This window comes from Glycine soja, chromosome 13 (assembly GCF_004193775.1).
Source record: "Glycine soja cultivar W05 chromosome 13, ASM419377v2, whole genome shotgun sequence".
In the NCBI taxonomy this organism is placed as follows: Eukaryota; Viridiplantae; Streptophyta; class Magnoliopsida; order Fabales; family Fabaceae; genus Glycine; species Glycine soja.
In genome coordinates this window covers 5,483,853-5,505,005 of record NC_041014.1, presented here as the reverse complement: position 1 = coordinate 5,505,005, position 21,153 = coordinate 5,483,853, and the positions used below count along the sequence as shown (strand labels likewise).

The 21,153-nt window shown below is 39.0% G+C and overlaps 1 protein-coding gene across 3 annotated transcripts in view; it reads left to right on the top strand.

Moving 5' to 3' along the window:
* The first annotated feature begins 3,685 nt into the window (after positions 1 to 3,685).
* The window catches only part of LOC114381064 (probable plastidic glucose transporter 1), a 33,510-nt gene continuing 16,042 nt past the window's right edge, over positions 3,686 to 21,153 (top strand). For 2 of the 3 annotated variants that reach the window (XM_028340240.1, XM_028340241.1), the window contains exons 1-8: positions 3,686 to 4,060; positions 4,140 to 4,340; positions 4,519 to 4,618; positions 5,243 to 5,355; positions 16,127 to 16,220; positions 16,296 to 16,452; positions 16,737 to 16,883; positions 16,975 to 17,048. In XM_028340240.1, coding sequence (XP_028196041.1) covers positions 3,786 to 4,060; positions 4,140 to 4,340; positions 4,519 to 4,618; positions 5,243 to 5,355; positions 16,127 to 16,220; positions 16,296 to 16,452; positions 16,737 to 16,883; positions 16,975 to 17,048 — 1,161 coding nt within the window. In that variant the 5' untranslated portion in view covers positions 3,686 to 3,785. The remainder of the gene's footprint in view (positions 4,061 to 4,139; positions 4,341 to 4,518; positions 4,619 to 5,242; positions 5,356 to 16,126; positions 16,221 to 16,295; positions 16,453 to 16,736; positions 16,884 to 16,974; positions 17,049 to 21,153) is intronic. The other variant, XM_028340239.1, reaches the window with a different exon arrangement.

Genomic DNA, 21,153 nt, shown 5'->3' with positions numbered 1-21,153 from the left:
AAAAATTAAGAAAAATCACATACTGCTAGAGTAAAAATGCACAATAGAAAAGTTGGTGCATTTTGCATGTCATGAATGATCCTCAATTTGATTTCATCTCGCAAAGGTGCCAACATATAAGTTGTTGAATTTTGTGTCTAGTTTAATTCAAGACCAATTTTACAAAAAAAAATCAACAGGTAGATTTTGAGAAAAAATCAAAACATTGAACCCAAAAATCCAGCAAGCCTCGCCATCATTGTGGCTAACGATTTTACACTCAAAACTTTTGTAAAAATCTTGAAAAAATTTGGGCAAAGTCTCCTTTGTATTTGAAGCTCTCCTAAAGTAAATACAAAGAAAAAAATGAAGAAAAATGGCACATGCATCATGCACAACCAGCAACATAGTAGCCATAATTTTCAAAAAACCATATTCTTACCCAACCAATTTACATGCAAAGAGAAAAGAAAAACAATGGAAGCACCATAAACCATTCCAAAGGCTAAACCTTCAAGGTCAAACATGGTTATGAGTCCACACAAAGACCTGCCCCCTTCTCTTACCTAGGGTGTGCTACACGAAATGAAGAGAGGAAGAGGTGAGGATGACAAGTTGATCCCCGAGCTCTAGCAACCTTGCACCAATCATGGAGGAGAGGATTTTTGCTTTCTCTTAGTGTGGGTGGTGGTGAGTGTTAGAGAGAGAGAGAGAGAGAGAGAAGTGAAGTTGTGGGCAAGTCAGAGAGGGAAATTGAAACTGTGATTGTGACTAGGGAGAGTGAGTGGAGTCCATATATCCTCATGAGGTGTCACCAAGAAAGGGTTCAATTATGTAGTGTGATTTTATACCATGTAATTATACCGTGATGCAATTAAGTTTTTATAAAGCTTAACCATAAAAATATAATCTATATTATTGAATTATAATTTTATGTGTAAACATTTATTTATAGGTAAAATTTCTCGAGTACTAACGAAGAGACTTAGAACTCAAGTAATTTAAATCAACGACAAACAAAACAATTAATTTCAAACACTATAATAAATATCTAATTAAAATACTACAAATAATTCAATCATAGACAAATTTAATTACAAACAACAATTAAAGAAATTAATCACAAAAAATATATGTATATTGTAAATTCTTGAACTTAACCCTAATTAAGAAATTTTAATTTCCTCTATTTTCCATTCTTTTCTTTAATTACTTGATTAATTACTAGTCACATGCAATTACTCAAGACACATTTTTCTCATTAAAAACAATTAAAGTTCAAATAAATCCTAATCAAATTGCTTATGTGTTTACTTACCGGGTCAAAATTTAAGGGTGTTACAGTGGCTTGGTAGTAAAAGAATATGTTGGTCGTTTAAAGCTTGGGATAAACTTTGTTGTAAGAGTCATAAATGACTATGAAGAGTACTTGTAACTTTGTTAAGAGTTAGTGAAACTTAATGGATTGTCAAGAATTAGATGTAGTCTCAATGGTAGAGATAAACTAGTATAAAACCTTTTGTGTTGACCTATCTATCTTATCTGCTTGAACTAACCAAGCGTTTAAATCTAAATTTGTTTTAGAAAAGTGTTTTACAAAATCTTTTAGTTATCATCTAACTATGAGTATTTTCTCTCTCTTTACATTGTATCAGATGATAACGTTCTTTGTAAAAAAGGTTTACAAAAATTCTTTAAATCACAATTCAACCCCACTTATTGTGATATTTAACTTTATCACTTAGCCTAACCGTGCACCTTGAGCCTATAACATCTTTAGCTTGGCCTCGCGCCTAGAGCATCTTCATCTCAGCTTCATGCCTTGTGTGTCTTTAGCTCTGTCCTGCATCTGAAGCATCTTGAGCTTGGCTAGGTGCCTTTATAAGTTGACTAGTATCTTCATTAGCTATCTCAAGCGCAAAGCTTAGTGGACATGTGTACCACTTGGACTTTGCAAAACCCATGTAAAGAACGATTAGTCTAGTAGTAGATTACAACATTAATCTAGGAGGCAACTAATATACTTAATCTCTTTCAGCAAGTTTCAGAGCTTAAGGGACATTTGTACTACTCGAACTTGGAACACCACCAATAGGGCGACCGATCAAGTATATCTCTTCCCAAGTAGATAAAAGACTTAATAAAACAGGAAAATGAGAAAGTCTATCTTTACCACCTAAAAGATTAAGATGAAAAAAGATCATATAAGTTTAGGTAAGAAGAGATAGATAAATTTTCTATCTTTATCTATTGGATCTTCTTTATATTTGATGACATTTATATTAGGAAACTAAGCCCATGGACCTAGAGAAAAACTCTATAAAAACAACCTCAATGATATTTGTAACATCCTTGATTTTCAACTTCTCGGTGCTTCTCATACTATGACACTTCACGCGAAGACACTTCACTCAACATCCTTGATAGTCAGAATACTCCACCGGTCAGAACCCTCTATAGGTAACCCTTTTCAAGACCTTGGAAATCAGCTCTGCCTGCTTCTAGGATCAATGATTGACCCAACAAACTAACACAAGATTTTTCAGCGTGTTTTGTCCTCACTCACACGTTTTTTAGGAAACTTTCCAGAAGGTCACTCGTCCCATAACTGCTCCAAGTTAAACACACTTAACTATGAAAATCTTAAGTGATGGACTACTGAAAAGTAGATGCATCTCGTTGGTATAGATAGTACCAATTAATTCCTTTAAACTATCCTTAACTACACAGTCTCATACCTGCACAACCTTTAAATCCTTCTTATTTTGGTGTGGTTTGATTAAGTGTTACAATATTAGATAACCAATTTCACTCGAACTCATTTTAGATATCTTTCTTCTATCTTTATGCCTCTAACTTAGTCTCATAAAGGAGACATAAGAAAAGCACTGACAAGAGAAAATTCGACCAAATTTGATAGGAATAGAAATCATTGAAATTTTATAAGAACTAAATTTTTTATTGTGACTAAAAAAATGAGTATCTTATATAAAATAAAAATATATTTAAACCTAAGAATATATATTTGCATTATTATATTTTAAATTAAACACGAGCACAATATCTATTGTCTTACTAAGATGACCGGTTGGTTTTATTAGTTTAAAAACTCTTAATCTTACCAATTTAAAAACTAATTTTTTATTTGTTTAATCAAAACTTTTTTTTAGTGGTATATGACGTCCTTTATTCTAACAAAAATAAATATAACAAAATGATAGATCAAAAAGATGATTTTTTTTAAAATTCATAAAACATTGAAGAATACCTTTTAAAAGCTCTCGTTTAATTAATTATTCTAAGAAATAATTTATAATAAATATAGTTGTTGAACTTTTAATTATTATATAATTCTTTAACCTTTTTTAATAATTTTAAGCTACTAAAATATTTTAAGATTATGTTATCTATTTTTTTTACCTTTTAACTTTTTTTAAATAATCTATAGTATTTTTTCAAGGATAAATAATTAAATTCATTTTCCGATGTTGACAAATTAATTCTAAAAAAAGTAAAAAATTTAAATTAAATTATTACTAATTTATCTTATTTTTAACGTATTTAATTTATCAATATATCACACATTCCCAAATGAATTTGACTATTACCATTCTTTTAATAAAAACTTTCAATTACATAAAATTAAAATAAATGGACAACATAAACCTGTACGACATAAGAATTCCATCTTGTCCTTCAAAGAAAAAAGAAGGCAAAAGATTCTTTGGGTGACCTTTAACAATATCCAATATCCATTTATTTAGGAATGAACATAAGGGTGTTGGTTGTTTTCCAATTTTGGAACGATGAATTCCCTTAATTTTGTTTCAGCGGCGATCGTGTCTGTTCATTATTCCGAGCCCAGTCCCAAACTCGTTTCCATCTCCAGAGCCAGAGACAAACCTTATACTCTCGTGATCCGTTCCTCTGGCCACCTTTCTAATAAGCTAAAAGTTTCAGCCCTCAAAAGCAACGAAACAAAGCCAAAGCAGTTCTCACTGTGTCAAAACGGATGGCTCCCCGCTTTCCCCCACGTTCTTGTTGCTTCAATGTCTAATTTTATATTTGGGTATCACATTGGGTCAGTCAGTTTCCCTATCTTTGTATTCTCTTAAATCAATAATAAGGTTTTTGATTTTCTAGCCTCTTGTGGATTGCAGAGTCATGAATGGTCCTATTGTTTCCATTGCTCGGGAGCTTGGTTTTGAGGGAAACTCATTCATTGAGGGACTCGTGGTCAGTATATTTATCGCTGGTGCATTTATTGGGAGCATAAGCTCCGCTTCATTGCTAGATAGACTTGGTTCTCGCCTCACATTTCAGATTAATAGCATACCCTTAATCCTTGGGGCAATAATAAGGTACTGTACATTTCTTGTGCTTTCATGTACAAATGATTATGATTATAACATGATTGGCTTTTCCAATTTTTTGATCATCAATACATATTGCCTACAGATTGCAATCACTTTCATTTGAGATTGTAGTTGCTTGGCTGGTAGTCATATTGTTAACATACTTCTTTATAATTTGTGACAGTGCACAAGCTCACTCCTTGAATGAGATAATTGGGGGAAGATTTCTTGTTGGCCTTGGTATAGGTGTAAATACTGTTCTTGTTCCAATATATATATCCGAGGTACATGTTGATATCGACTTTAGTTTTGTATATAATCATTTTCTCGTTCTCCAACTGTACTAAGTTGACTTATCTGATCTCTACAGTCTACACTGTAGTCTCTACACCACAATAGTATATGTATCTTTTTGCCTTCTGTAACTCAGTAGCAACGTTAGCTTCTATTAGGTAGTTGTAAACTGACTACAGTCAGTAACTAGAGTGTGACAGCTGTAATCAACTAACTCTGGTTAGTTGACTGTTAGGATCAACTAAATAAATTGCATTGTAATCCTTTCTCTGTGGGTTGAAATTCCTCACAACAGATTCAATAATATCTTCCTCTTATCTTTCTCTCTGAGTTCCTTTATACACCATATACCAAATCCATGTAACTTTTCCATAAGTGATGTTTAATTATCGGTTATAATGAAAATAAAACAGGCCAAGTTCTAACTGTTGATTTTTCTACAATAATTAATTATACTAAACAGTCCCCCTTCCATGAAGAAAGTATATTTATATTTCTAATGAAAATAGTTTGTACTTAACTATTTTTTGTTTTTGATATGTGGAGGAAAGACATTTTTAAACAGCAAAAACAGGTCCTTCTCACTCATGTTTCTTTGCTATCATGTGGTGTAGGTAGCTCCAACAAAATATAGGGGCGCCCTAGGTTCCTTATGTCAAATTGGCACTTGCCTTGGCATTATTACTTCACTATTTCTTGGAATACCTTCTGAGAATGATCCACATTGGTGAGTTTCTTTCTATTTTTTTTCCTTGTACATTCATGACATTGGTATTTAAATCACAAATTTTCATTTGGACTTTCATGTTAGATCTATATAGTCAATAGTGGCTGTTGTGGCAGTGGCCGCGATTGCGGCGTGGCCCCCCAGCGCGATGGTGAGGTCTGTTGTAGAACGTTTCAATGTTGCGGTTGTTGTGGCCGCAATTGCGTTTCCGAGGCGTTTGGGTGCTACTGCCATGCTGGCAGACACTCTGCGACTTCCTTTGTGCTGGCACTGATCTCTCTCTTCCATTTGAGTGTCGTGACGTTTCACTTTTACAGTGATGGCCTGAGCTAACAGAGAACGTGGTTAGATTTAGGGTTTTAACCTTTTAGGTGTTCTTTTCTAATCTATTGGCCCTCAAGTCCACCGTCTGTCTGCTATATATTTTTATAAGCGTCACTTTTTAATTTGTTACCTGAACTGCTATGCTGTGAAAAAAAATCTGTGAACTGTTAATATAATAAACTAAATAATTATAATACTATTAAAAAAATATAAAAATAATATTTAAAACTTAACATATAATTTAATAAAGTGAAGCATAATATATGATAAATAAATTTCAAATTATAGTAATAAAAAATATAATCAACTAACTAATAGTAATATAAACTAAATTAAACATAATATATAATATGGCAAGATTAATAATGAAAATATTATAAATCATATAATAATAAGACATAGCTTTATCTTGGGTTAATCTAGCTCTATGGTGGGAGTCTTTATCTTGGGTTAATCTAGCAATAGCTTTGCCACAAAACCCTAGGGAACATTACATGCAACATGCAATTGGGATACCTGACGGAAAGAAGCTCACAAGATGGAAATGCTGGTGGATCGCTCTGACATGGTCAATTTTGAATCACAAAAATAAAATAGTATTCCAAAATCAGACCTTTGATGGAAGGAAAATGATGGATGATGCAGTTCTCTTACTCTGGACGTGGGTCAAATCCATGGAGAAGGACTTTGCCATACAGTTTAACTAATGGTCCTCTAACCTAAAGGAAACATTCAGTAATTAGGAGGGGATGGGTTTTCTGTAATTCTGTAATAGAATGCGCATTAGCTTGGTTCTGCGTATATACTCGAACCAACTACATAATTACATCTACATATGTATTTCTAGTACCATTGGTACTATTCATATTAATAACATATCTATTTTTGTTGAGCAAATATATATATATATATATATATATTATATATATATATATATATTTTTTTTTTTTTGCTCAGCAAAAATAATATATATATTGAATAGAGTACCAGAGGTACTAATAGTACAAAAGACCATTCGAGTGGTTCCACAGCCAGACATTAATATTCTGAAAGGGAACCATTCTATGGATACTGATTTCGTATAAGATTTACATAAAGTAGATTCCTAACTATTTAATCCTCTGCTGCTTCATAAAGCTTTTTGTAAAGCTGCTTGCCCATTGATTAAAATGGACTGTAAAGTCTTTCTCGAAACTCTTAAGCCAAGACCAAAGTAGAAACATTGCGTCTTCAAATAATGAGTTAGTGTTGAAGGTTGCATTAGAGTTGTTTTGGAGCCTTCGGAGTAACAGATCAATGGAAGCAACATGCGGCTAATTATTTACATTGTAGTTTGCTGGCTTTTCCTTTCGTTTATCTTGGTATACCCATAGGGGCCAACCCGAGGAGGGGTCAGATGTGGGATTCGGTTATCCAAAAATGTGAGAGACAATTATCAAAATGGAAGCAAAGACATATCTCGTTTGGGGGGAGAGTGACATTAATACAATCAGTCCGAACATCAATTCCTATTTATTTCTTTTCTTTTTTCAGGGTGCTGCAATTGGTGGTGGATAAGCTAGTGAAAATACAGAGGAGATTCCTATGGGGAGGTGGTTCTGACCAAAGCAAGATCTCATGGATTAGGTGGGACACGGTGTACTTACCAAAAGAAAGGGGAGGGCTTGGCATCAAGGATATTAATTCTTTTAATCTCGCTCTACTAGGCAAATGGAAGTGGCATCTTCTACGGAACCAAGGGGAACTTTGGGCTAAAGTAGTGGAATCTAAATATGGCGGATGGAGGGGTTTGGAGGAAGTAGGAAGGGCAGCCAATGAGTCAGCATGGTGGAAGGATCTAAAAAAGGTTGCAATTCAATCTTACCAGGGAAGGGCTCTTCAAGATGGATTTAGATGGAAGGTGGGAGTTGGTGACAAAATCAAATTCTGGGAGGATAGGTGGTTAGGTCAGGAGGAATCATTAGCTGAAAAATATCCGCGACTTTACCTCATATCATCACAGCAACAGCAGACTATCCAACAATTGGGATCTCACAAGGATAATAGATGGGAATGACACTTTATTTGGAGAAGACCACTGTTCGATTCTGAAATCGAATCAGCAATCAGCTTCCTTAATGAGGTAGATGGCAAGACCATACAGCAACAAGGAGGGAACGAATGGGAATGGATAGGACATCCATCAGGCACATATTCTACTCATAGTGCCTACCAGCTGTTATGGGAAGGGGGAGCAGCTGCAAGTAATGATGAATGTTTTATGGAGTTGTGGAAATTGAAGATACCTACAAAGAAAAATCTGCAGAGGAGACAAGTGCAAATCATGGATTTGTCTTGCCCATTTTGTGGATGTGTGAAGGAGGAGGCAGCCCATTTATTCCTTCATTGCGCGAAGATACAGCCTATATGGTGGGAGACTATGTCTTGGATGAATATTAAAAGTGTGTTTCCATCAAACTCGAGACAACATCTCATTCAACACTCATATGTTCAGGTGGATGGCATAAGGGTCAAGAGATGGCAATGTTGGTGGATGGTTGTAGTTTGGTCCATTTGGCAGATGCGAAACACAGTTATCTTCTCAAATGCAGTGAAGTACCCTAGGCTGTATTCAATTTCAATGCAGCAGCACCAGCTCATTAGATCCATGGGAATATTTCGAGATAGGGAGTGGGAGTGGAACTTTGCGTGGAGAAGAGCCTTGTTTGACAGTGAAATTACCTCAGCAGCTAATTTTCTCAAAGATGTTGCAGAATTTAAAATCCAACAACAGATTTCAGATAGTTGGGAATGGTCTGCAGATTCAGAGGGTCATTACTCAACTCGTAGTGCCTATGACTTGATTGGAGAGGGTGCAGGAGATAGAAGGCATGAGGAATGTTTTGAGAAGCTTTGGAGGATGAAGGTTCCAGCTAGGTTTCTGGTGTTTGGGTGGAGACTTTTAAGGGATAGGCTGCCGACAAGGAAAAACCTGCAGAGAAGACAGATTCATCTAACAGATTCTCTCTGTCCTCTATGCAGAATCCATCAAGAGGATGCATCCCATCTCTTCTTCCACTGTAGCAAAGTTCAACCCATATGGTGGGAATCCATGTCATGGCTGCAACTTAAGGGCGCTTCACCTTTAAACCCAAAGCAGCACTTCCTCCATCATTTGGGTCTTCAACCAGCTGGTGTGAGAAATAGTAGATGGCAATGTTGGTGGATAGCTTTGACGTCGTCCATATGGAAATTTAGAAATAGCATTATCTTCTCTAATGTGACTTTTGATGCTAACAAATTGTTCGAAGAGGCCATATTCCTTCTTTGGTCTTGGCTTAGGGGCTTTGAGAAGGATTTTTCAGTGCATTTCAATCAATGGTCATCTAACTTACCACAGAGTTTTATGTATTAGCAGGGGACTGCATAGTGTTCACATTGACACATGTAAAATCATTTGCTTTTGTATCCATAGTTTGGTTCCCCCTCAGAATTTTAAGTCTGACTGTGGAACCATTTATATGGATCTCTTTTGTACTATGAGTACCTCTGGTACTTCTTTTTATATATAATACTTATCTTTGCCGATTAAAAAAAAAAATCTTCTCAAATGCAATTTTCAATGGCAACAAGTTGTTCGAGGATGCTGTATTCTTAATGTGGACTTGGCTAAGAAGCATGGAGAAAGATTTTACCATTCACTTTAATCAATGGTCAAGTCAAATTCGACAAGGATTTTTGTATTAGTAGGGGGTAGCTTTTCTTGAATTTCTAGCAGTTGTTCTACTTATGTAGCCATATTTTGGTTCCTAATCAAACTGTAGCAGTTTCACTAAGGAACCATGTGTATGGTACTCTACTTATGTACATAGTACCTCTGGTACTTGTATCTATTCAGATTTATATATATATATAACTATTTTTGCTGATAAAAAAAAAGTTAAGGCTAACCACCAGTATTGCCATCTGTTTGTCCTTAGTCCATTGAGTTGAACACCAAAATGTTGAAGAAAGTGCTGCTTTGGGCTAAACGGGAAGGCGCCTTTAATCTGCAGCCGTGACATGGTGTCCCACCAGATGGGTTGTATTTTACAGCAATGGAAAAACAAATGGGGTGCACCCTCCTCTGTATTTCTGCAAAAAGGACATTGCAAATCTGTAAGCTGTACCTGTCTCCTCCTCAAATTCTGTCTTGTTGGTAATCTGTCTCTTATCAATCTCCATGCAAATACTGCAATCCTAGCTGGAATCTTTATTTTCCATAGCTTCTCAAAACAGTCCTCCTGTCTACCAACTGCTGCTTCTTCTCCTAACAAGTTGTATGCAGTTCTTGTTGAATAATGACCCGCTGGATCTCCAGACCACACCCAAGTATCTGTGCCTTGTTGCTGAATTGTTGTATCTTCAATGTCTGTGAGAAAATTAACTGCTGAATTGATTTCATTTTCAAACAATGGCCTTCTCCAAGAGAGATTCCACTCCCACCCTCCATCTGTATGTATTCCCATCGATCTTATGACTTGATGCTGCTGTAGTGATATTAAGTATAGTCTAGGATATTTCTCAGCCAATGATTCCTCCTCCCCAGTCCACTTGTCCTCCCAAAATTTAATTTGGTCTCCGCTGCCCACCCTCCACTTCATTCCCTTTTGGATAATCTGTCCTTGGTGTGAGCTGGTGAGGGCCTTTTGTAAGTCTCTCCACCAAACAAATTTGTTGCCTACCCTATCCACTTCAGCCAAGCCTCTCCATCCTCCATATTTCGAGTTCAGCACCCTAGCCCATAACTCCCCTTTGTGTTGCCTGAGATGCCACTCCCATTTGCCAAGCAACACCATATTGAAGTTGTTGATATCCTTTATGCCTAGTCCTCCCTTCTCTTTTGGCAAACACACGGTCTCCCAGCTAATCCATGCAATTTTATTTTGATCCGGTCCTCCTCCCCATAGGAATCTACGTTGTATCCTCACGAGCTTATCCACCACTGATTTGGGCACCCTGAAAAAAGAAAGAAAGTAAATGGGTATCGATGATAAGACTGATTGTATGAGTGTCACTCTCCCTCCAAAGGATATGTATCTCTGTTTCCACCTCGCTAACTTTCTCTCACACTTGTGTATTATGGACTCCCACATGTGACATCTCCTCGGGTTTGCTCCTATGGGTATTCCCAGGTAATTAAAAGGAAGGACCAGCAAGCGGCAGTTCAGGTAGTTAGCTGTGTGTTGCTTCCATAGATCAGATTTGCCAAAAGCTCCAAAGCAACTCTTGGCAAAATTGATTTTAAGTCCTGAAGCTAGTTCAAATGTCCTGAGAATGGCTTTGATTGTTTTAACATTTTCCATGTTTGCTTCCCCAAAAAAGATTGTGTCGTCGGCAAACTGTAGGATGCTAATCTCCACTTGATTTAAGCCTACTTTAAAGGCCTGATACAGATTTTCCTCCTTAGCTTTTCTCATCAAGCCGTTCAACCCTTCAGCTACCACATTAAATAGAAAAGGTGCCAACGGATCTCCTTGTCTTAATCCTCTTTTAGGGAGGAACTCAGCTGTAGGGCTGCCGTTGACCAAAACCGAAATGGACGCTGATTTCAAACACCCCTCTATCCATTTAATCCATATGGAGCTAAAGCCTGTCCTGTCCAGCATGTACAACAAAAAATCCCATGATACCGAATCATATGCCTTCTCAAAGTCGACTTTGAATATAAGCCATGATTTGGTAGTCCTCTTTGCCTCGTCAAGCACCTCATTTGCAATGAGTACACTATGTAATAGGTGTCTTCCTTCAATAAAAGCCGATTGAGTTTCGTCAACAATATCAGCCATCACTTTCTTCATTCTGTTGGCCAGCAATTTAGCAACAGTCTTATACATGCAGCCAATGAGGGAAATAGGTCTGAAGTCATTCAGGAATTGAGGGTCAGCCACCTTAGGTATCAAGGCTATGAAGGATGCATTACACCCCCTCGGGAGAACACCGTGAACATAAAATTCATCTAGGAAGTGCAAGATATCAGATTTGAGTAGGTGCCAAAACTGTTTGATGAAGTTAAAATTCAAACCATCGGGCCCTGGACTTTTGTCGCTCCCACACTCCCATACGACTTGTTTAATTTCCTCCTCTTGGAAACGAGCAGTCAGCATATCATTCTGATGCTGATTTATTTTCTGAAAACAGATCCCATCCAATCTAGGCCTATGATAATTTGATTCCTGGAATCGTTTTGAGAAAAATGCTCTGACTTCCTCCTTTACCTTAGATGGTTCATGACACCAAGTTCCATCAACCATTACAACCTTCAGATAATTGTTCCGCCGATTAGCATTCAGCAACATGTGAAAATATCGAGAATTACAATCTCCTTGCTTAATCCACTTGACTCTAGCCTTTTGCCTCAAAAGTGATTCATGAGCTTGGGCAGCTGACCACAGAGCTTCCTGCAGTTGTTTCAGTTTCAGCTGTTCTTGATTAGTTAGCTGTCTTTGGCTCGTATCCTCCTCAAGTTTGTTTAGTTCCTCCTCAATCGTCTTCACCCTCCTTAGAGTGTCTCCAAACTGCTCCCTATTCCACATTTTCAGCCTTTGCTTCAACCTCTTTATCTTTTCTTTGAGGACATATCCACCCCAACCTGGTTGCTGGTTGGAAGTCCAGCAACTAGTGACTGTTTCCTTGAAAGACTTCTCAGACAGCCAACAATCGAGGATCCTAAAAGGTTTTGGGCCCCAATCAACTGATGACGATCTGAGCATGACTGGGCAATGGTCTGAAAAATTCCTTGGCAAAGTAGATTGAGTGCTTGCCGGCCATCTGTCGTGCCACTCAGGAGAAATCAGGAATCTGTCAAGCTTACTCCTGAATGTGCCATTTGGTCTAAACCAGGTGAAATTTCTCCCCAGCCATGGTTCCTCTATCAACTCCAAGTCATCTATCCAGTCGTTGAACTCCTTGATGTCATTTGTCCCTAATCCCCTTTGGCAGATCCCGAATCTCTCAGCAAGGTCCCTGATGCTATTAAAGTCACCACAGATGCACCATAAATCTCCTGCTAGAGAGTGCTTCAGCTGCCTAACCTGATCCCATAGTATCCTCTTGTTCTGCATTTCGCAAGGTGAATAAATTGTAATTATACTGTTTTGCTGTGCTTCCCTCAGCCATTCTCCTCTCAAGAAAATAAAGCCATTGCCAACAACTTTCGTTTGTAATCTAAATGTTTGTTCGCTCCACAAACATAAGATACCACCTGCTGTGTTGACAGCAGGTTGTGCCTCCCATCTAACATCCGTATCCCCCCACAATGATTGACACATTGTTTTGTCAATTGACTATCTCTTTGTCTCTTGTATGCATATCATATCCGTGTTCTCCTTCTTGATCATTCTACGAATAGCTGTCCATTTTACACCCCTCGCTAACCCCCTGATGTTGTATGATATTATATTCATGGATAACCACTGCTATTTCCCAGCCTCACTGCTTCATTCATGTCTTTGTCCTCCATTTCCCTTAGTTTCTCTATAATTGGATGCGGGTCATCACCTCCTGTAGCCCCTAGTTTTGTAGCCCTGTTCCATATGTCGAATACATCCTGGGATTTTAGTGTTTCCGAAGCTTCCTCTATATCTTCATTGATTAATGCTATCTCTGTTGTGGAATCTTGTTGGGTACTGACTGCGTGCCCTTCACGCAACGTACCTTGGGGGTGCTGGGTTTGGGAATGTCTCAGCCTTGTGGGTGTCATCTTAACAGTTGAAGGCTGACCCGTAGGATTTTTCTTTTGAAACCTCCTTTTTCTTGAGTACACCATGCAGTTGTTTGCGGAATCCCCGTTATCATTGTGCAACATAAGGCCCATGGTGTGTTTGGGCTTTAGAGGGGTGCAGATAGAAAGTTCCTTTTCGGTATTGGGCCCTCCCTCAATTACATTAGGGGTGTCGAAATCCACAGGCACAGGTTTTGCACTTGCTGCACTTGTGCCGTCTCAACTTTTAAATTTGTTGACCCAAGTTCTGTTTCATCTGCCACGTTGCTTGTTGCTGCCATGTCAGCACTTGCTTTTGGTTTTTTCTTCAATGCATCTACTGCCCCTGTAGAGTCTCCCTCATCACTCTTTCCTTTCTTATGCAACTTCACACCGCTTCCTGCAACACCCACCCCCTCGGTACACTGTGCCAAGCCATGATTGGGAGGCGTGTCGTGAGCAGAACTAGCCGTTAAGGCTCGGGTCGCACTTTGTGATGTGACCTGATCTGTCGCACGCGGGGTAGAGGCATTACCTAGTGGGTAACTTCCGTCGTGAGACCCACTGGGTAAAAGGGGTTCCCGATGGGCTTCCTCGACTTCCGCTATGCCACCCCCGTCAGAGTCAGCGTCACCGCCTACCTGCGCCGGTGAGAGTCGCGTGACGTCTTCAAGGCCGCGAGGGCTGGTGGTTCTCAGTGTAAGGCTCCCGAGGGAGATGTCTTTAGAGGAGATATCGTCCGACGACCCTCCCATCGAACTGCGTCGCCGTTGGTAATGAAAGCTGCCTCCTCTGGTTTCCTCAACGACAAACACCTTGAAACATTCATCGCTTATGTGGACTTCAACCATGTGGTTGATTGTTGGTCTCCATGGTGTTTTTAGGAGCACCCTAGCCCTATCAAGCCTCCTCTTCTCCTTTGTGTCGTCATCTATTTCCACCAAATCCCCCATTGCTGCCAGTATGTGCCTAAAGTACTTCGTGTCCCAAGCCTGCAGCGGGATGCCCCAAACTTGGACCCATGTCAACCTAAAACCTGTGCGAATACCTGGGTTCCATTTCTCCATTGAATAGAACATTGATGTCCCTCCATGTTGCCCCCCATTCATGAGGTGTTTAGCTCCATTGTCCGTGAGTCCGAGCAATAAGATTAGATCATCACCAATATACTTGGGTGATATGTCCAGCCCAGTTTCCCATAGCAGCTCTTCCTCCACTCTGTCAAACATTGCGGGGTTTGATAGTCTCCTTACCCACGCGTCCTTCAACCAATTGGTATCTTCGGGTTCTATGTTAAGATGAATGGAAGATGTGGTAGTGTGGTGTGCTTGGGGGTGACTATGGTAAGGCTGCCGTGACCCCTTGGGGCCAATGTTTCTTCTCAGTACCTCAGCATATGATCCCTGGTTTGTGTATTTCTTTTTCTTGCAACAATCAACTTCGTGTTGGGTGTTGTCGTCTTTGTCCTGTGACTTGTTTCCTGGAGTCCTCTGTCCCAGTCTCTCCCTGTTGTACCTAGGTATGTTGACATATAGCTTCAACCCCCTAATGATGATATTGTCGAGTTGTTTTGCCAGGTTATGGGTGTCTCTGACCCCTTTGAATCTGACATCCATATCTCCTTCCGTTATTATTCCTTCTGTTGGGTATGAAGATTTCCCGCACATCTCCCCACTTTTTGAAATGACTCCACAGCTCCTTCTCCGTAATATCGTCGGAGAATCGGGTGAAGTAGAAGGATGATATATCCCTTTGATCCCTCCAGTTTGAGATGCTGTTATGCTGGTGTCTCCCCGTATTACCTGGGTTTACCCGTTGGGAGTACCCCTTAGAGCTCACTCTGTCTCTCTCAATTGCTTGATCTCTATACCTAACTCTCCCCCACCCTCTATGTCGCTCTCTCTCTCTCTCCCTCTCCCACTCTCTCTCTCTCTTACTCTCATCTCTCTCTCCCTCTCCCTCTCCCACCCTCTCTCTCTCTCTCTCTCTCTCTCTCTCTATATATATATATATATATATATATATATATTTCAGAGTAGGTAAAGGAAAAGATTAAATAGCGGTCATCCCACTATCCCACTTTAGGGGTAGGCCGCTCCGTGCCACGATAAAGGGATTGACAACTATGTGTTAGATTGATTTAAATGTATGGTTTTACATGAATGCCAAGCAAGAATGGCTGGTGTATTTGAATGAATAAATTTTTAGGACTTTTACTATTAATGACTAATTTAAACAGCAATTTTCTGTGTGATAATCTCTCTCTCTCTCTCTCTCTCTCTCTTTTTAAATTTTTTTTATTTAATGCATGCAAATGTACATTGTTTTAGTAATTTATTAAAATATATTTGCAGTATTGTATTTTTTTACTTTTCAAGAAGGACTTGCCATATTTGTATTGTGTCACACTTGTGCCTTATCCCTATTTTCTGTTATTCCAAATTGGTCTTCAAGGATGCAGAGCCAGAGCTACAGGCTCACAGCCTTGTTTTGCAGCATTGAGAAAAACTGCTGACAATATTGTTTGGTAACAATGGCTGATAGACTCATTTTGATATGTTTTGAACTTAATGTAAAAGGAACATACTTCTCTATGGCTCACTGAAATCAAGCCTTCACTTATAAATTCACAGCGATTCTTCCACCAATTATGTGTTTATAGTCTTTAAAAACAGAAAATTGTTTTCCAAATAATGCCTATTTGGCACCAACAGAAACATATTTCAGGTGGAGGACAATGCTGTATATTGCTAGCATCCCAGGTATTCTTGTTGCACTTGGTATGCAGTTTGCTGTTGATAGTCCGCGCTGGCTTTGCAAGGTAGGAGCTTGTTATTTACATAATTGATATTAACAACTTTTTCACTGTTTATAAAGCTTTAATATTTCTGCTCAGGCTGGGAGAATAAATGATGCTAAAACAGTAGTACGTGAGCTTTGGGGAGCATCAGAAGTTGATAGTGCAATTGAGGAATTTCAGTCCGTCAGCAAGAATGATGGTAGTGATTTGGCCAGTAGATGGTCAGAGATCTTGGAGGAACCGCATTCTAGAGGTTGTGTCAAGGTGGTTTTGGCAGTTACTATTAGACAATATGCAGCATTCTGTGCTTGGAATTCTTTTCCCCATCTTAGTTGCCTAATAGATTGCTTACCATGTCAGGAGAAAAATAAGTACATTAAAGTAATAGTTTCAGCTGGATAGGGGAATGAATTTAGCTCCATAAAACAAAACTTTCTCTTTTTATAAACAAATACATATTTATAATCATTACTTGTGCATGGCACTTGAAAGTTTGAAGCATAAAATTTGCTGTGGATTTTCTTTGTATGATTGCAGTTGCCTTTATTGGAGGTACTCTTTTTGTACTTCAGCAGTTTGCAGGCATAAATGGAGTTCTTTATTTTTCATCATTGACCTTTCAAAAAGTTGGAGTTGAAAGCAGTGCTTTAGCAAGCTTGTTTGTTGGGCTTACTAACTTTGCAGGTTTGCAGTCTGCACTACTTTTCATTTTTATCTCTATAAATTTCTTCTAGGTATCTGATTCTGATTGCTTTGATATGTTGTTTTTCTTCAGGTGCACTGTGTGCGTTATACTTAATTGATAGGGAAGGGAGACAAAAGCTTCTAATAGGAAGCTACTTAGGAATGGTGAGTGTGTACAAGATGTTCATAGTTTCGTGCTATATTGAGAAAGGAGAAATAGAGGCATTGGACAGAAACAGTGTCTCAATACACAACGGTTGAGAGTTTATATAGGCTTATTGAATTAATTATGCATAAATAGAGGATATTCAATTTCCTCTAAATTAGAGATTTATGCCTATAACTACATTTATTACAATATCGTACTTTGATTCTCAACACTCCCCCTCAAGCTAGAGTATATAAGTGAAACGTTTTTTTTTTTGATCAGCAAAAGTATATATATAATATATAGAACATTAAAATTAGTACAAGTGGTACTGTTCAAGGACCTATGGAAGCTAAAGATCCCAGCTAAAACATCAATCTTTGCTTGGAGGTTAATTAGAGATTGATTGCCGACTAAGTCTAACCTGCAGAGGAGGCAAATAGATATAAATGACAGCCTGTGTCCTTTCTGTAGTATTAAGGAGGAGACTGCATCTCATCTCTTCTTTGACTGCAGTAAAACACAACATCTATGGTGGGAATCCCTATCATGGATAGGAACCTCGGGGGCCTATCCTACAAATCCAAGGCACCATTTTTTGCAGCACAACAATGGGATGAATGGTGTGAAGAAATACAATAGGTGGAAGTGCTGGTGGGTAGCTCTAAACTGGTCCATTTGGCAGCATAGGAATAAGGTTATTTTCATGAATGTTCCATTCAATGGCAGTAGGCTGATGGAAGATGCACTGTTTCTGGTATGAACATGGTTCAGAGCAATGGAGAAAAACTTTACAATGCATTTCAACTATTGGTCTAGCAATCTACCAGCTGGTTTTCTGTAGACTAGGGAGACACCAGCTGTGGTTTTGTAATCTTTAGTCGTTGATTAGTTGGCTCCTATCAGTCTGTATTCAGCTTGATATGCGGATTCACTAGCCTTACTTACATATTCTTGTATCTATAGTACCTCTGGTACTTTGTTCTATATCAATATATATTAATTTTGCTGACCAAAAAAAAATCCTAGCATTTGCAAGGTGCAGAACTGTAGTGACCTAATACATGCTAACCAACTTGAATTAGGAAACCAAAGATCTGGCTAACCGCTAGGTACCCAACCAGCCTAACTTGTATTATATAAACTATCCCCCCTCAACACAAAAACTATCCCTAATGTTATTGGACCAGGAGTGAAACAGGATATCAAATCCTTTCTCCAGATTTTTAAGCCAGGTCCACCAATAAAATAGAGCGTCCTCCATCACTTTATGGCGGTTGAAACTTTCATTTTGGAAGACCATCCTATTCCTATGCTGCCAAATACACCATGTCAAAGCAATCCACCAGGTCTGCCACCACTGAAGCCTAAGTCCGCTGAGATTGTAGTAGGAATGTTGAAGGAAGTGTTGTTTTGGATTTTCCGAGAAAGCACCCACTACATTTACCCATGATCGCGATTCCCACCATAGTGGCAAGATGTTAGCACAAGTGAAGAATAAGTGAGCCTTGTCCTCATCATGACTTTTGCAAAATGGGCAGGTCATGTCATTAGTTTCCACATTCCTCCTTCTTAAGTTATTCTTTGTAGGAAATCTTTCCCTAATCAATCTCCAAGTGAAAATTGTTGCTTAACTTGGGACTTTTATCTTCCATAGTGCTTTAAACGTTTCATCTTGACTCTCCAACGACAAATTTCTATTGAGTAATTCGTAAGCACTCCCTACTATATACTTACCGCTCGAATCTCCCTCCCATCTCCACATGTCCTATTGCTGCACATGTACCGTCAGACGCTGTAAGTCTTCCATAAATTTTGCAACAGTGTCTATTTCAGCCTCCAAGAGGAACCTCCTCCACTGAAGCTTCCATTCCCAACCTATATTTGCTATTGTCCCCATTTGCTGGATGTGTTGATGTTGCTGTTGAGAAATCTGGTATAGTCTTGGATACTTCTCCTTAAGCGAGACCCCATTCTCCATCCATTCATCTTCCCAGAACAAGACCTTTGATCCACATCCTACTTTCCATTTTGTCCCATTTTTAAGCCAGCTCCCCTCCTCGAACAGATTACAAACAAAGCAAAGATCCCGCCACCGAAGAGATTCTCTAATGGACCTTCTTGTCGCATCCAAATTCCTCCACCCCCCATACTTTGATTCCAGAACTTGTGCCCACAGCTCCCGAGTAAAGCCCAAGTCCCTTTTCTCCTTTGGCAGTCAAACTGTACCCCAATTCACCCAGGGCATATAAGTCAAACGTGCTGAGCTTGTTACAAATATAATTAATTCTTGGTCTCTAGAGTTGACAAAACTTGTGGTAATGTCCCTTGATCATCGTCTCTCTAATGAAATGGCAAACAACTTCAATATTTTTGGTTCTCTCATGGATGGCTGGATTAGAGGCAATATGTAGAGTTGTTTGATTGTCACATATAAGTGTCATCTATGTAGCTTCTTCAAACTTGAGCTCTCTAAGGAGTTGTTTCAGCCATGAGCTCACTAGTCACTAAAGCTATGGCCTTGTATTCTGCTTTAGCACTTGATCTTGCTACAACATTTTGCTTCTTGCTCTTCCAAGAAACTAAGTTTCCCCCAATCAACACGCAATACCCAGATGTGGATCGCTTATCATTGGGAAAGCCAACCCAGTCAGCATCTGAGTAGTCAATAGAAGGCAACCCAGTCGTGGTGGTGGCCGTGGTCGTGGTGGCCTGTTTCCTAATGTGTAGTGTCAATGTAGGGAGATCCAGATATCAGATGGGAATTGCAACCTTCGGTCAGTTCGGCTGGTGGCATTCTATGTATATGGAATGAGAAAAATTTCAAGGTAGAAAGAAGAACTTTAGGAGCTGGATTCATAATGCTGACAGGCAAATGGCGCCAGGAAACACAGCTAGTACATGTAATTAATATATACTCACCATGTAATCTCCAAGAAAAAAGGTCGTTGTGGGAAAACATTAAACACCTGAAAAATCAAAATCCTGAAGGTTATTGGTGTATTTTGGGGGATTTCAATAATATAAGGACAGCTGCAGAGAGAGTGGGATCAAGTCAGAGGGGGCAGCATGAGGGAAACATCCGGGAATTTAATGAATGGATAACGGAGTTGGAAGTTGAAGAAGCACCGTGGGTGGTGAAGCGGTTTACTTGGTACAGACCAAACGGCAGTGCTAAGAGCAAGCTGGATAGGTTTTTGATCTCTCCAGAATGGTTGTCCAAATGGTCTGCTTCATCTCAATACACTCTCAAGAGGAGCTTTTCAGATCATTGCCCTGTCATGCTCAAATCTCAGAGCATTGATTGGGGTCCTAAGCCTTTTCGCATTCTAGACTGCTGGCTCAAAGATCAGTCCTTCAAGAAGCTGGTTCAGCAAACCTGGTCCAATAATAATCAAGGAGGGTGGGGAGGTTGTGTTAAAACAGAAAATTAAAGCTCTCAAAGTCAGCATCAAGGAGTGGAACAAGACACATTTTGGAGATACTTTAAGAAAATACATGCAGATGTGTATGGAACAACCCCAGCTCATATACCTGCTGAACAGAAAAGAGAAGCAGCAAAGAATTGGGATATGGCAAAGAGTTTGAGAGTAACTTGCCAACTTGAGGAAGGCACAATGATCTCAAAACTGATGTGTATGGATGAAAGGGATAAGGAAGAGGCTCAAAGGTTGGGAATCAGGGAAGGGGATACATGCAGATCATATCTTATAATGTTAGAGGTTTGGGGAGGGGGGTGAAGTGGGCAGCTATCAGGAAATTAGTAAAAAAAGAGTGGATGATATGCTGTGCTTACAAGAAACTAAGAAGGAACAAGTAGATAAGGCTATGTGCCAAGCATTGTGGGATGATTTGGAATTCAGCTGGGAAATGCAATCAGCCTGTAATAATGCAGGAGGAATCCTGTGCTTATGAGTGAGCAAGTTTTCAGACTTGAGAAGAAGCTCAATGGCAATTGTTTTATCTACCTGGAAGGAATCTAGGTGGCTGATGGTGCAAAAGTCATTATAGTAAACATTTACTCTCCATGTGATGTGGGTATGAAGAGAAATCTGTGGGATCAAATTAGACAATTGAGAAATGCTAACTTGGGAGGTCTTTGGTGTATATTAGGTGATTTTA